We start from the raw sequence: 14771 nt of genomic DNA, 5'->3' as shown, positions 1-14771 counted from the left end.
TTTTAACAAAGGGGTTCATCACCAGCTCTGTAGCTCAACTAGTGGTAGAATAAAACATGGCACTGGAATGATATGTGTCATTTGGCAATATGAAAACATGACATTGTTAATTAGCAAGCAATGTTTCCTCTTGTAATCATTTTGGTAAAATGGACTGAATTTGAATATAGAAAATTTTGCCCTGAAGGGGACCATGATGCAAGGAAACTTGAGGTGCAACATAGTTGGTGTCTTCTGTATATATTAGTTTACCTCTGACATTTGCCCTAAAAGAAGAGTACCATATTTCCCTGCAGCACCATCTTTATTCTGGTTTAAAAAACTACATACAGTATCATTAGCAAACATAACCAATGACAAACAACCATTTCCTTGATTTTAAACAGATGGCCTCAAAGTGCACATTTCCATCCGTCTGGAGCTCAATTTCGATCTTCAAACTGTGATTTGTTCTTGAGAAGGAAGGCTGCTAAGAATTCAATAGGATTTGCAGGTCTGAAAGAGAAGACAAAATTGAGAATGACATTTTTAACAAAGTCTGGTAGCTTGAAAGTTACTTGAAACCCAAATGCTCTTCCCTTTTCATAGTACTACTTGTTCTATACATTTTTTACAAATACATTTCCAAGCATGTCATGCAGAAATGTGAAAAAAATCTGAGCCCCTGCACAGACATTTTCAACATACCTTTCCTTGGCCAGCACAGATAAGCCTTGAAGAAGAATGGGCACCACTGTCTGATCCAAATATGCCCTCGTGGGGAGCGACTGCAGATCCACCTTCTGTTTGGAGACCTTCTCTGTGTTGGCTTTCTCGTTTTCCACTATTCTCTACATAATGTGGTGGTGAAAGAGGAAGCAGAGATACAGAAATATCAACAGTTACCGCTACTCACGCCACTATCCATGCACGTAAGCATCTTAAAAGTGTATTCAGAATTAGAGGTCGACCGATTAATCGGAATGGCTGAGTAATTAGGGCCGATTACAAGTTTTCATAATCGGAAATCGGTATTTTTGGACGCCGATTTGGCCGATTTTTAAAATTTATTTACACCTTTATTTAACTAGGCAAGTCAGTTAAGAACACATTCTTATTTTCAATGACGGCCTAGGAATGGTGGGTTAATTGCCATGTTCAGAACAACAGATTTTTACCTTGTCAGCGCAGGGATTCAATCTTGCAACCTTACGGTTAACTAGTCCAATGCTCTAACCACCTGCTTTACATTGCACTCCACGAGGAGCCTGCCTGTTACGCGAATGCAGTAAGAAGCCAAGGTAAGTTGCTAGCAAACATTAAACTTATCTGATAAAAAATCAATCAATCATAATCACTAGTTAACTTCACATGGTTGATGATATTACTAGTTTATCTAGCCTGTCCTGCGTTGCATATAATCGCTTAGGTACATGTTGCTCCAACGTGTACCTAACCATAAACATCAATGCCTTTCTTAAAATCAATACATAAGTATATATTTTTAAACCTGCATATTTAGTTAATATCGCCTGCTAACATGAATTTCTTTTAACTTGGGAAAATGTGTCACAGAGTCAGGGTATATGCAGCAGTTTGGGCCGCCTGGCTCGTTGCGAACTGTGAAGACTATTTCTTCCTAACAAAGACAGCCGACTTTGCCAAACGGGGGATGATTAAACAAAAGCGCATTTGCGAAAAAAGCACAATCGCTGCACGACTGTACCTAACCATAAACATCAATGCCTTCCTTAAAATAAATACACAGAAGTATATATTTTTAAACCTGCATATTTAGCTAAAAGAAATCCAGGTTAGCAGGCAATATTAACCAGGTGAAATTGTGTCACTTCTCATGCTTTCATTGTACGCAGAGTCAGGGCATATGCAACAGTTTGGGCCGCCTGGTTTGTTGCGAACTAATTTGCCAGAATTTTACGTAATTATGACATAACAGGAATATTTAGACTTAGGGATGCCACCCGTTAGATAAAATATGGAACGGTTCTGTATTTCACTGAAAGGAAAAACGTTTTGTTTTCGAGATGATAGTTTCCGGATTCGACCATATTAATGACCTAAGGCTCATATTTCTGTGTGTTTATTATAATTAAAACTATGATTTGATAGAGCAGTCTGACTGAGCGATGGTAGGCAGCAGCAGGCTCGTAAGCATTCATTCAAACAGCATTCATTTTCCCAGCAGCTCTTCGCTGTGCTTCAAGCATTGCGCTGTTTATGACTTCAAGCCTATCAATTCCCAAGATTTGGCTGGTGTAACCGATGTGAAATGGCTAGCTAGTTAGCGGGGTGCACGCTAATAGCGTTTCAAACGTCACTCGCTCTGAGACTTGGAGTGGTTGTCCCCCTTGTCTGGGTAAAGCTGCTTCGAGGGTGGCTGTTGTCGATGTGTTCCTGGTTCGAGCCCAGGTAGGAGCAAGGAGAGCGACGGAAGCTATACTGTTACACTGGCAATACTAAAGTGCCTATAAGAATATTATAGGCACTTTACTATAGAGACAATAATACAAGAAACAACACTTCTGTAGCTTGTCAACTATGTGTCTGTCTATCCCTGTTCTCTCCTCTCTGCACAGGCCATACAAACGCTTCACACCGCGTGGCCGCTGCCACTCTAACCTGGTGGTCCCAGCGCGCACGACCCACGTGGAGTTCCAGGTCTCCGGCAGCCTCTGGAACTGCCGGTCTGCAGCCAACAAGGCTGAGTTCATCTCAGCCTATGCTACCCTCCAGTCCCTAGACTTCCTGGCGCTGACGGAAACATGGATTACCACAGATAACACTGCTACTCCTACTGCTCTCTCTTCGTCTGCCCACGTGTTCTCGCATACCCCTAGAGCATCGAGCCAGCGGGGTGGTGGCACTTGAATCCTCATCTCTCCCAAGTGGACATTCTCTCTTTCTCCCCTGACCCATCTGTCTATCTCCTCATTTGAATTCCATGCTGTCACAGTTACCAGCCCTTTCAAGCTTAACATCCTTATCATTTATCGCCCTCCAGGTTCCCTTGGAGAGTTCATCAATGAGCTTGACGCCTTGATAAGTTCCTTTCCTGAGGATGGCTCACCTCTCACAGTTCTGGGTGACTTTAACCTCCCCACGTCTACCTTTGACTCATTCCTCTCTGCCTCCTTCTTTCCACTCCTCTCCTCTTTTGACCTCACCCTCTCACCTTCCCCCCCTACTCACAAGGCAGGCAATACGCTTGACCTCATCTTTACTAGATGCTGTTCTTCCACTAATCTCATTGCAACTCCCCTCCAAATCTCCGACCACTACCTTGTATCCTTTTCCCTCTTGCTCTCATCCAACACTTCTCACTCTGCCCCTACTCGGATGGTATTGCGCCGTCCCAACCTTCGCTCTCTCTCTCCCGCTACTCTCTCCTCTTCCATCCTATCATCTCTTCCCTCTGCTCAAACCTTCTCCAACCTATCTCCTGATTCTGCCTCCTCAACCCTCCTCTCCTCCCTTTCTGCATCCTTTGATTTTCTCTGTCCCCTATCCTCCAGGCCGGCTCGGTCCTCCCCTCCTGCTCCGTGGCTCGACGACTCACTACGAGCTCACAGAACAGGGCTCCGGGCAGCCGAGCGGAAATGGAGGAAAACTCGCCTCCCTGCGGACCTGGCATCCTTTCACTCCCTCCTCTCTACATTCTCCTCTTCTGTCTCTGCTGCTAAAGCCACTTTCTACCACTCTAAATTCCAAGCATCTGCCTCTAACCCTAGGAAGCTCTTTGCTACCTTCTCCTCCCTCCTGAATCCTCCCCCCCCCCCCTCCCTCCCTACGGATGACTTCGTCAACCATTTTGAAAAGAAGGTTGACGATATCCGATCCTCGTTTGCTAAGTCAAACGACACCGCTGGTCCTGCTCACACTGCCCTACCCTGTGCTTTGACCTCTTTCTCCCCTCTCTCTCCAGATGAAATCTTGCGTCTTGTGACGGCCGGCCGCCCAACAACCTGCCCACTTGACCCTATCCCCTCCTCTCTTCTCCAGACCATTTCCGGAGACCTTCTCCCCTTCCTCACCTCGCTCATCAACTCATCCTTGATCGCTGGCTACGTCCCTTCCGTCTTCAAGAGAGCGAGAGTTGCACCCCTTCTGAAAAAACCTACACTCGATCCCTCCGATGTCAACTACAGACCAGTATCCCTTCTTTCTTTTCTCTCCAAAACTCTTGAACGTGCCGTCCTTGGCCAGCTCTCCTGCTATCTCTCTCAGAATGACCTTCTTGATCCTAATCAGTCAGGTTTCAAGACTGGGCATTCAACTGAGACTGCTCTTCTCTGTGTCACGGAGGCTCTCCGCACTGCTAAAGCCAACTCTCTCTCCTCTGCTCTCATCCTTCTAGACCTATCTGCTGCCTTTGATACTGTGAACCATCAGATCCTCCTCTCCACCCTCTCCGAGTTGGGCATCTCCGGCGCGGCCCACGCTTGGATTGCGTCCTACCTGACAGGTCGCTCCTACCAGGTGGCGTGGCGAGAATCTGTCTCCGCACCATGCGCTCTCACCACTGGTGTCCCCCAGGGCTCTGTTCTAGGCCCTCTCCTATTCTCGCTATACACCAAGTCACTTGGCTCTGTCATATCCTCACATGGTCTCTCCTATCATTGCTATGCAGACGACACACAATTAATCTTCTCCTTTCCCCCTTCTGATAACCAGGCGGCGAATCGCATTTCTGCATGTCTGTCAGACATATCAGTGTGGATGACGGATCACCACCTCAAGCTGAACCTCGGCAAGACGGAGCTGCTCTTCCTCCCGGGGAAGGACTGCCCGTACCATGATCTCGCCATCACGGTTGACTTCTCCCTTGTGTCCTCCTCCCAGAGTGCTAAGAACCTTGGCGTGATCCTGGACAACACCCTGTCGTTCTCCACTAACATCAAGGCGGTGACCCGATCCTGTAGGTTCATGCTCTACAACATTCGCAGAGTACGACCCTGCCTCACACAGGAAGCGGTGCAGGTCCTAATCCAGGCACTTGTCATCTCCCGTCTGGATTACTGCAACTCGCTGTTGGCTGGGCTCCCTGCCTGTGCCATTAAACCCCTACAACTCATCCAGAATGCCGCAGCCCGTCTGGTGCTCAACCTTCCCAAGTTCTCTCACGTCACCCCGCTCCTCCGCTCTCTCCACTGGCTTCCAGTTGAAGCTCGCATCCGCTACAAGACCATGGTGATTGCCTACGGAGCTGTGAAGGGAACGGCACCTCCATACCTTCAGGCTCTGATCAGGCCCTACACCCAAACAAGGGCACTGCGTTCATCCACCTCTGGCCTGCTGGCCCCCCTACCTCTGAGGAAGCACAGTTCCCGCTCAGCCCAGTCAAAACTGTTCGCTGCTCTGGCACCCCAATGGTGGAACAAGCTCCCTCACGACGCCAGGACAGCGGAGTCAATCACCACCTTCCGGAGACACCTGAAACCCCACCTCTTTAAGGAATACCTAGGATAGGATAAAGTAATCCTTCTAACCCCCCCCCCCCCCTTAAAAGATTTAGATGCACTATTGTAAAGTGGTTGTTCCACTGGATATCATAAGGTGAATGCACAAATTTGTAAGTCGCTCTGGATAAGAGCGTCTGCTAAATGACTTAAATGTAATGTAAAAACATTCAATAGTCAAAGGTATATGAAATACAAATCGTATAGAGAGAAATAGTCCTATAATAACTACAACCTAAAACTTCTTACCTGGGAATATTGAAGACTCATTTTAATTAAAAGGAACCACCAGCTTTCATATGTTCTCATGTTCTCAGCAAGGAATTTAAACGTTAGCTTTCTTACATGGCACATATTGCACTTTTACTTTCTTCTCCAACACTTGTTTTTGCATTATTTAAACCAAATTGAACATGCTTCATTATTTATGAGGCAAAATTTATTTTATTGATGTATTATATTAAGCTATAATAAGTGTTCATTCAGTATTGTTGTAATTGTCATTATTACAAATAAATACATGGGGAATAATCGGCCGATTAATCGGTATCGGCTTTTTTGTTGTTGTTGGTGCCCTCCAATAATCGGTATCGGCGTTAAAAAAAAATCATAATCGGTCGACCTCTGCTCAGAATTGCAATCAAGGTTACCATAACTATCATAATGCAGTGTGATGTTTGAGTCTTTGAAATGAACCCCTTTTCAAGGACATGATTTTCTGAAAGGCACAATAATCGTATAGATTGTCATACCTGGATGTTTTCCGTCAGTCCATATTCAGAATGGGGGGTTTCAGCTGTCTAAAAAAAGAGCAGAAATATGTATTTATTTAAAAATGGTCTATCAAACACGCCATTTAAATGAAGAGAACCACTTAAAATCCCTAACTACATCCGTATTAGACTTACTGGCGTGTGCACCTCCATAGATTGGTCTGCGTCCGTGTGATCTGAGAGAAACATACATTAACGTCAGCTACCTACATTCTAGGCAACAGGAAGAGGATAGTCAGTCAGTTAACGTAAAAGTCTTCAGAATCATTCGGAGACAGATCAGCAACAATATCAAAATGTCAACAACCGCAAGGACGGTGGTTCTGTCATCGTTTAACTAGAACGTAAAATACACACACTTACTCCAGATTAAGTTCAGGTAGATAACCACATAGCAGTACCATCCATTCTTACAAGCCAAAGAAGGTACCCTACAGGCAGGCTAGCTACAGTAATGTCGAATGAATATATGAATTCAAGTGGCGGGTAAACTAACGTCACTTTAGCTCGTTGGCTAGCTAACGTTATCATGTTAGCAACGACCTTCCACCGTGAACCAAGGACTGTTGCCGACAGAACAGACTGGATCAAACAAATTGTTGGGGTATACGAAAATATTTCAAGCTAAATGTACCGCAACAACTATAATAGAACGCAAAAAGTGCCGATAAACGAACAACATTTCACTTACCGTCCGCCATGTTTGTTGTGAGTATTTACGCAATGTGCGTGGTCTCTACGTACAATCTTGTTTTCAGTTACGTACTGTTTATGATAGGACAAGAGTGAGCGTACCCCTCCTCTCGTTCCCTTTTGTTCGTTTGGTAACCGCCCCGTCCAATTTGATCAACATTTGGACCACCATGTCTGGGAATATGTGGCAACTGTAGACGCTGCAAAGGTTGAGAGGCAACCCAAGCAAAAGGCAAGACCGTTATGTTATGGATACGATAGCGAGCCATCGGGTGAATGAGTTCTCCGGGAGGAAGAGGCAGCAGAAAGAAGCGAGGCCCTGCAGGGTCCCCGCCCGACGGAGGGGCCACCTGCGACCAGGTGTCACTACATAAACGAAATTTGTACTACTTCTCATACCCACTGCTGGCGTTGTTTGCAGTGCTCCGTGTCCTCGTCTTGCATTTTGGCGAACTCTTCGCCTGGCTGTACGAGCGGATGTCTCGTGCTATGGCTGCGAGACCCAAACAACGGGCAGCAGACGAGCATGCGAACAAGGTATGCGAGCAGGACATCGGCGAGCAGATCCGAAACCACCACAAACAAGCATTCGAGTACATCTCAGTGGCTCTGAGAATTGACGAGGATGACAAAGGTATGTTTTCAGTGTAGTGTGACTGCTATTTGCAGCAGCACCACTGACTGTTGTGTAGCTGGGTTTAACAGCAGTTGTCAAGTTATCAACTGTTATAAACCCATGTGTGGATAACGCAAACAAAGATAAAACTGTCAATACAGATTGAAACAAAACGGGTTACATTTAACTAGGCCTATTGATTCAAACTCAGGCTCTGTACCCAAACAGCAACGCAACGGGAGCATGTACAAATATTATTATATTCTAAATGCAAACGAGGAAGTAAAGAAAGAGCGAGGTCAGTTGACTTACTGGTTGAAGTTGTGATTTTCTGCATGATAAAAGGTGTGGTGCAGAAGTGTTGATCCCATGATATCTTGTGTATTTATGGGACTTTCCGTAGAAACCGCTACATAGTTTTTATAATGTCATCATGCAGACAGAGAGAGAAATGATGTTCTGTCAATGACATTGTCTGCAACCACATAGCGTTATTAGCTTATTGGACTACAGATACATATCTGTCCATTATACCACCACACTATTACTACAATAACTTACTGTTGAGGCGGTTGACAGAGTTATGTATACCGTTCAATATGGCTTGGAGAATATGCCTGCCTACTCAACCTAGGTCTCAGACTGGCTGAATGCAGCCAGCCACAGCGGTGATAGGCGGCAATATGTTAGCGGCTGAATATATGGGTGTTTTCTGTTAAAATAATGTGTTTCTTGTTAAAAGGCTGAATAGCACTAAAGGGAATAAGCAAAGGCACTATGTGTAATCCTGGGATTAAGTGTATTTATTGGTATAATTCTATATTGGCCGATAGTTATATGTACTTCTCCTATAATGGCCATTAGTAATATTATAGTCCGATAATGGCATGTAGCAATCTTATAATTGCCTATAGTAATCTGTACTTATTATTTTTTGGTAAATAATGTATTGGCTCCACCACCAATAAAATTGATCCAAGGAACTAGAGGGGAGGGGAAACCCCGCATAGAGGAAAGAACTTAGATTTGGAAAAATGGTGGAGTAAAGCCGAGGGGATATGGTTATTAGCATAAAGTGGAGGGACTATGAAACTTGTATAAGCATGAAACTGTTTTAAAGGAGTGGACTGAGACTGAGTCCGGCAGTTGCTCCATGGACCAACTCAGCTTGTTAGTTTGTAATAAAGTCTATTTGAATTCATTCCGGTATCTGAGAGATATTATTAAACCAATATTTCCACGACAATTGCTAGGGACACCCACCAGTAGACCCAGCCCACTATTCCCTGCTTTATTTTTTTATCATGATGATCTAGTCTAACTAGCCTGCATAATTTAAGGTGCCAATTAATGTTTTACCGCTTGTTAAAAAAGGAAAATAACAAAGATGGGCTAGCCTGTATAAATTAAGGTGCCAATGATAGTGGATATGCTAAAACCAGCAAATAAATAGGCTTGGTCCTCCTTTGTGCCACCATCTTTTGGAAACCAGGATGGTTTATATTCCCAATATTGCTGTCCACACACACACACACACACACATAACACACACAGAGTAGGATATACAGTACAGCATGAGATCTACTGCCTATCTGCATGTGCCTTTCTCCAATCTGTGTGATCCCAGGGGATCAATAGACATGTGCTGGGATGACGTGAGCTGACATGAATTGTTATCGTCAGCAGGGTGGAAAATGCCATCCGATTCTCTCTCCTCTCCCGAGTTGGCTGTGTCATCATGCATGGGCGAACTGAACGAATTGAGTTCCTCCCTGATACTTGAAACCAGACTAATCTTCCAGCTTTGGAGACCCCCCCCCCCCCCACATCTGCATCCACGTCTTGTCTGCCAACGTTCGATTTACCTACTGAACTGGCTGGAGTGAGGTGCCAAAGGGCTTACTGTACTCTACCACTATACTGTACTTGCTCAGGTTTAGCCTAGTGCACACAGTCACACCTGTCCCAAACCATTTCATACATTCAAGGGTTGACTGTATATTATATATTTCTACCGCTCAGTGTTTTTTCGAGTAGGCATATATTGTAGTGTAGGAAGCCTCTTGTGCTCTTTTTCAACCAGGCCCCTCCCATATCAGACATCCCGTTTCTCTGTGTAGCACCATTGTGATTGCATGGGGAGAGAAAATGGTTTTGGCCTCACGGAACAAAGGGTCTGATTCAACGAGGGCCTTGGACTCTTTTGTGAGGCTTTTGTACGCTTAGCTCTCCCTCTGGGAGTGTGGAGAATGCCATCACTTTGAACATGAGTCCCCCAGAATGCCGCACTGTTGGCCCACATCTTTTGAAACAAACAACTGTGTTATCGAAATCTAGGTTTGTTGGGTTGTCTCACTGAAAGATGGGGCATTCCCAGTCACTGTCTTGGTCTAAATGCCCTACTTAGTTTTTCATCATGGTTGGACATTAGCTTATATATGGAAATAGATCTGGAATGTTTTTCATATCTTATCATAAGTCATGACCTTTTCAATGAAGGCTAAGCCGAATATCACATCCGTCTATTAATTTGCAATTAAAGGCTCTGGCCTATATCATGCCCCTAAGTAACCTAAACCTGTAGAGATGTGTGGTGGTTTGAAGTGAAAGTCAAATCCATCTTATTTATTTATATATTGAAATGGAGGAGGGCCGGAGTGGCAGCTATCATTGTCTTTAAATGGCTAGAGAGGGTACAATGACAGTTCTCATATTGATAAGATCCTAATAGAAGTAACGCATATGCCACAGCAGGGTCTGTTCATCAGGGCATGCAACGGAAAAACTGGAATCAGCGATTCTTATTCGACAATTCCTCCCTGTTTCAGGCTGTTTTTCAGTTTAGTGCCAAATGACCACAACTCGGCTGAACCCAATAGAATTTCAGGCCTGTCTGCCTGCCTTGGGGATTAGGGAGCCCCGGTCTCAATAATACTCAGAATCACTCATAAGGAGTGGATATGCTGTATATTCCCACAGCTATGAAAATCATTCTTATGACTTGACACTGCTCCATGCCAGAGGGGTTTAAGAGACTGGGTCAGTCATGTGAAATGATACCTTATAGTTCACGTCATTATGGTTTGATCCATGAATCTCTGTACTTTTTGTTTGAGGTCCTGATTGACTGTCTGTCATGCCATGCCAAATGTTTGTTTTTGCTATTCTTCCAATGCCTCTTGAGATGCTATACCTTTAGGCAACACAAAGCGTGTTGAATTTGTAGGCTAAAACATGTAGGCATAATGCATGTAAAATATGTAGGCTAAAACATGTAGGCCTAAAGCATGTAAAATATATGTAGGCTAACACATGTAGGCCTAAAGCATGTAAAATATATGTAGGCTAACACATGTAGGCCTAAAGCATGTAAAATATATGTAGGCTAACACATGTAGGCCTAAAGCATGTAAAATATGTAGACAAACACATGTAGGCCCAAAGCATGTAAAATATGTATTGTAGACTAAAGGATGCTTAGCCTCCTGCAAAATTACTAAATATCTCATCCTTTTACGTTGGCTCTTATTTGACTGTGAGCAATGATTTTGTATGTACTCTAACCTCAAAATGCTTTTTTTCTCTGCCTGTCTGACTGGCCCGACCTTGTGGTTTGTGTGTTACTAGTGCACAAGGAACAGGCAGTCCAGTGGTACAAACGCGGAATCGCAGAGCTCGAGAGGGGCATTGCGATCGAGGTAGCTGAAAATGGTGAGTTGACTGTGCATACTTTGCTGTATTTAGTATTTCCAAGGACCTACAGTCGTGGCCAACAGTTTTGAGAATGACACAAATATAAATGTTCAAAGTCTGCTGCCTCAGTTTGTATGATGGCAATTTGCATATACTCCAGAATGTTATGAAGAGTGATCAGATGAATTGCAATTAATTGCAAAGTCCCTATTTGCCATGCAAATGAACTGAATCCCCCCAAAACATTTCCACTGCATTTCAGCCCTGCCACAAAAGGGCCAGCTGACATCATGTCAGTGATTCTCTTGTTAACACAGGTGTGAGTGTTGACGAGGACAAGGCTGGAGATCACTCTGTCATGCTGATTTAGTTCGAATAACAGACTGGAAGCTTCAAAAGGAGGGTGGTGCTTGGAATCATTGTTCTTCCTCTGTCAACCATGGTTACCTGCAAGGAAACACGTGCCGTCATCATTGCTTTGCACAAAAAGGGCTTCACATGCAAGGATATTGCTGCCAGTAAGATTGCACCTAAATCAACCATTTATCAGATCATCAAGAACTTCAAGGAGAGCGGTTCAATTGTTGTGAAGAAGGCTTCAGGGCGCCTAAGAAAGTCCAGCAAGCGCCAGGGCTGTCTCCTAAAGTTGATTCAGCTGTGGGATCGGGGCACCACCAGTACAGAGCTTGCACAGTGAGGCGAAGACTTTTGGAGGATGGCCTGGTGTCAAGAAGGGCAGCAAAGAAGCCACTTCTCTCCAGGAAAAACATCAGGGACAGACTGATATTCTGCAAAAGGTACAGGGATTGGACTGCTGAGGACTGGGGTAAAGTCATTTTCTCTGATGAATCTCCTTTCCGATTGTTTGGGGCATCCGGAAAAGACGAGGTGAGCGCTACCATCAGTCCTGTGTCATGCCAACAGTAAAGCATCCTGAGACCATTTATGTGTGGGTTTGCTTCTCAGCCAAGGGAGTGGGCTCACTCACAATTTTGCCTAAGAACACAGCCATGAATAACGAATGGTACCAACACATCCTCCGAGAGCAACTTCTCCCAACCATCCAGGAACAGTTTGGTGATGAACAATGCCTTTTCCAGCATGATGGAGCACCTTGCCATAAGGCAAAAGTGATAACCTCTATGGGCAAGGTGGGACGCTGGCGTCCCACCTACGTAACAGCCACTTGCAGCCTGTGGCGCGATTTTCAAAATCTTAAAAATCCTATTACTTCAATTTCTCAAACATATGACTATTTTACAGCTATTTAAAGACAAGACTCTCGTTAATCTAACCACACTGTCCGATTTCAAAAAGGCTTTACAACGAAAGCAAAACATTAGATTATGTCAGCAGAGTACCAAGCCAGAAATAATCAGACACCCATTTTTCAAGCCAGCATATAATGTCACCAAAACCCAGAAGACAGCTAAATGCAGCACTCACCTTTGATGATCTTCATCAGATGACAACCCTAGGACATTATGTTATACAATACATGCATGTTTTGTTCAATCAAGTTCATATTTATATCAAAAACCAGCTTTTTACATTAGCATGTGACGTTCAGAACTAGCATACCCCCCGCAAACTTCCGGGGAATTCGCTAACATTTTACTAAATTACTCACGATAAACGTTCACAAAAAGCATAACAATTATTTTAAGAATTATAGATACATTACTCCTCTATGCACTCGATATGTCCGATTTTAAAATAGCTTTTTGGTGAAAGCACATTTTGCAATATTCTAAGTACATAGCCCAGGCATCACGGGCTCGCTATTTAGACACCCGGCAAGTTTAGCACTCACCATAATCATATTTACTATTATAAAAGTTTGATTACCTTTTGTTGTCTTCGTCAGAATGCACTCCCAGGACGTCTACTTCAATAACAAATGTTGGTTTGGTCCAAAATAATCCATCGTTATATCCGAATAGCGGCGTTTTGTTCGTGCGTTCCAGACACTATCCGAAATGGTAAAGAAGTGTCGTGCGCATGGCGCAATTCGTGACAATAAAATTCTAAATATTCCATTACCGTACTTCGAAGCATGTCAACCGCTGTTTAAAATCAATTTTTACGCCATTTTTCTCGTAGAAAAGCGATAATATTCCGACAGGGAATCTCCTTTTCGGCAAACAGAGGAAAAAATCACAAAGGCGGGGGCGGTCGGGGTCACGCGCATAAGCCCAGAGTCCCTTGATCGGCCACTTGAGAAAGGCGATAATGTGTTTCAGCCTGGGGCTGGAATGACGACATTCTGTTTTTTCCCGGGCTCTGAGCGCCTATGGACGACGTGGGAAGTGTCACGTTAGAGCAGAGATCCTTAGTAAAAGATAGAGATGGAAAAGAAGTTCAAGAAATGGTCAGACAGGCCACTTCCTGTAAAGGAATCTCTCAGGTTTTGACCTGCCATTTGAGTTCTGTTATACTCACAGACACCATTCAAACAGTTTTAGAAACTTTAGGGTGTTTTCTATCCATATGTAATAAGTATATGCATATTCTAGTTACTGGGTAGGAGTGGTAACCAGATTAAATCGGGTATGTTTTTTATCCAGCCGTGTCAATACTGCCCCCTAGCCCTAACAGGATAACTAACTGGCTCGGGGAACAAAACATCAATATTTTGGGCCCATGGCCAGGAAACTCCCCAGACCTTAATCCCATTGAGAACTTGTGGTCAATCCTCAAGATGCGGGTGGACAAACAAAAACCCACAAAGTCTGACAAACTCCAAGCATTGATTATGCAAGAATGGGCTGCCATCAGTCAGGATGTGGCCCAGAAGTTAATTGACAGTATGCCAGGGCGGATTGCAGAGGTCTTGAAAAAGAAGGGTCAACACTGCAAATATTGACTCTTTGCATCAACTTCATGTAATTTTTTATGTATTTAATTTTTTTTTTACCTTATATTTAACCAGGTACGCTAGTTGACTACAAGTTCTCATTTGCAACTGCGAGCTGGCCAAGATCAAGCATAGCAATTTGACACATACAACAACACAGAGTTACACATGGATTAAACAAAACATACAGTCAATAATACAGTAGAACAAAAGAAAACAAAAAGTCTATATACAGTGAGTGCAAATGAGATAAGTTAAGGCAATAAATAGGCCATGGTGGTGAAGTAATTATAATATAGCAATTAAACACTGGAATGGTAGATGTGCAGAAGATGAATGTGCAGTAGAGATACTGGGGTGCAAAGGAGCAAGATAAATAAATAAATACAGTATGGGGATGAGGTAGGTAGATAGATGGGCTGTTTACAGATGGGCTATGTACAGGTGCAGTGATCTGTGAGCTGCTCTGACAGCTGGTGCTTAAAGCTAGTGAGGGAGATATGAGTCTCCAGCTTCTGAGGATTGTCAATAAAAGTCTTTGACACATATGAAATGCTTGTAATTATACTTCAATATTCCATAGTAACATCTGACAAAAATATCTAAAGACACTGATGCAGCAAACTTTGTGGAAATTAATATTTGTGTCATTCTCAAAACTTTTGGCCATGACTGTAGTGCAG

The 14771-nt window shown here is 43.8% G+C and overlaps 2 protein-coding genes across 5 annotated transcripts in view; one reads left to right on the top strand and one right to left on the bottom strand.

Annotated features, from left to right (window-relative positions):
* Nucleotides 1-285: 285 nt before the first annotated feature.
* Nucleotides 286-7890, bottom strand: LOC106564822 (protein dpy-30 homolog). Of its 3 annotated transcripts, none has more exons than XM_014131252.1 (5): nucleotides 7851-7890; nucleotides 6365-6405; nucleotides 6209-6256; nucleotides 688-830; nucleotides 286-495 (listed from the first exon to the last, which is right to left on the bottom strand). In XM_014131252.1, exons 1-5 carry the CDS (start codon nucleotides 7873-7875, stop codon nucleotides 423-425), a joined length of 330 nt encoding a protein of 109 aa, XP_013986727.1. In that variant the 5' UTR covers nucleotides 7876-7890; the 3' UTR covers nucleotides 286-422. The 3 variants fall into 3 exon arrangements, with proteins under 3 accessions (XP_013986727.1, XP_013986728.1, XP_013986729.1); XM_014131253.3 differs by lacking the exon at nucleotides 7851-7890 and adding an exon at nucleotides 6921-6987; XM_014131254.3 differs by lacking the exon at nucleotides 7851-7890 and adding an exon at nucleotides 6593-6817.
* The window catches only part of LOC106564821 (spastin), a 62588-nt gene continuing 54829 nt past the window's right edge, over nucleotides 7013-14771 (top strand). For both annotated transcript variants that reach the window (XM_014131251.3, XM_014131250.3), the window contains exons 1-2: nucleotides 7013-7556; nucleotides 11166-11249. In XM_014131251.3, the coding sequence (XP_013986726.1) occupies nucleotides 7199-7556; nucleotides 11166-11249 (442 nt within the window). In that variant the 5' untranslated portion in view covers nucleotides 7013-7198. The remainder of the gene's footprint in view (nucleotides 7557-11165; nucleotides 11250-14771) is intronic.

The sequence above is a fragment of the Salmo salar genome, chromosome 12 (genome assembly GCF_965601325.2).
Source record: "Salmo salar chromosome 12, fSalSal1, whole genome shotgun sequence".
Lineage (NCBI taxonomy): Eukaryota > Metazoa > Chordata > Actinopteri > Salmoniformes > Salmonidae > Salmo > Salmo salar.
This window is presented reverse-complemented; position numbering and strand designations above follow the sequence as displayed.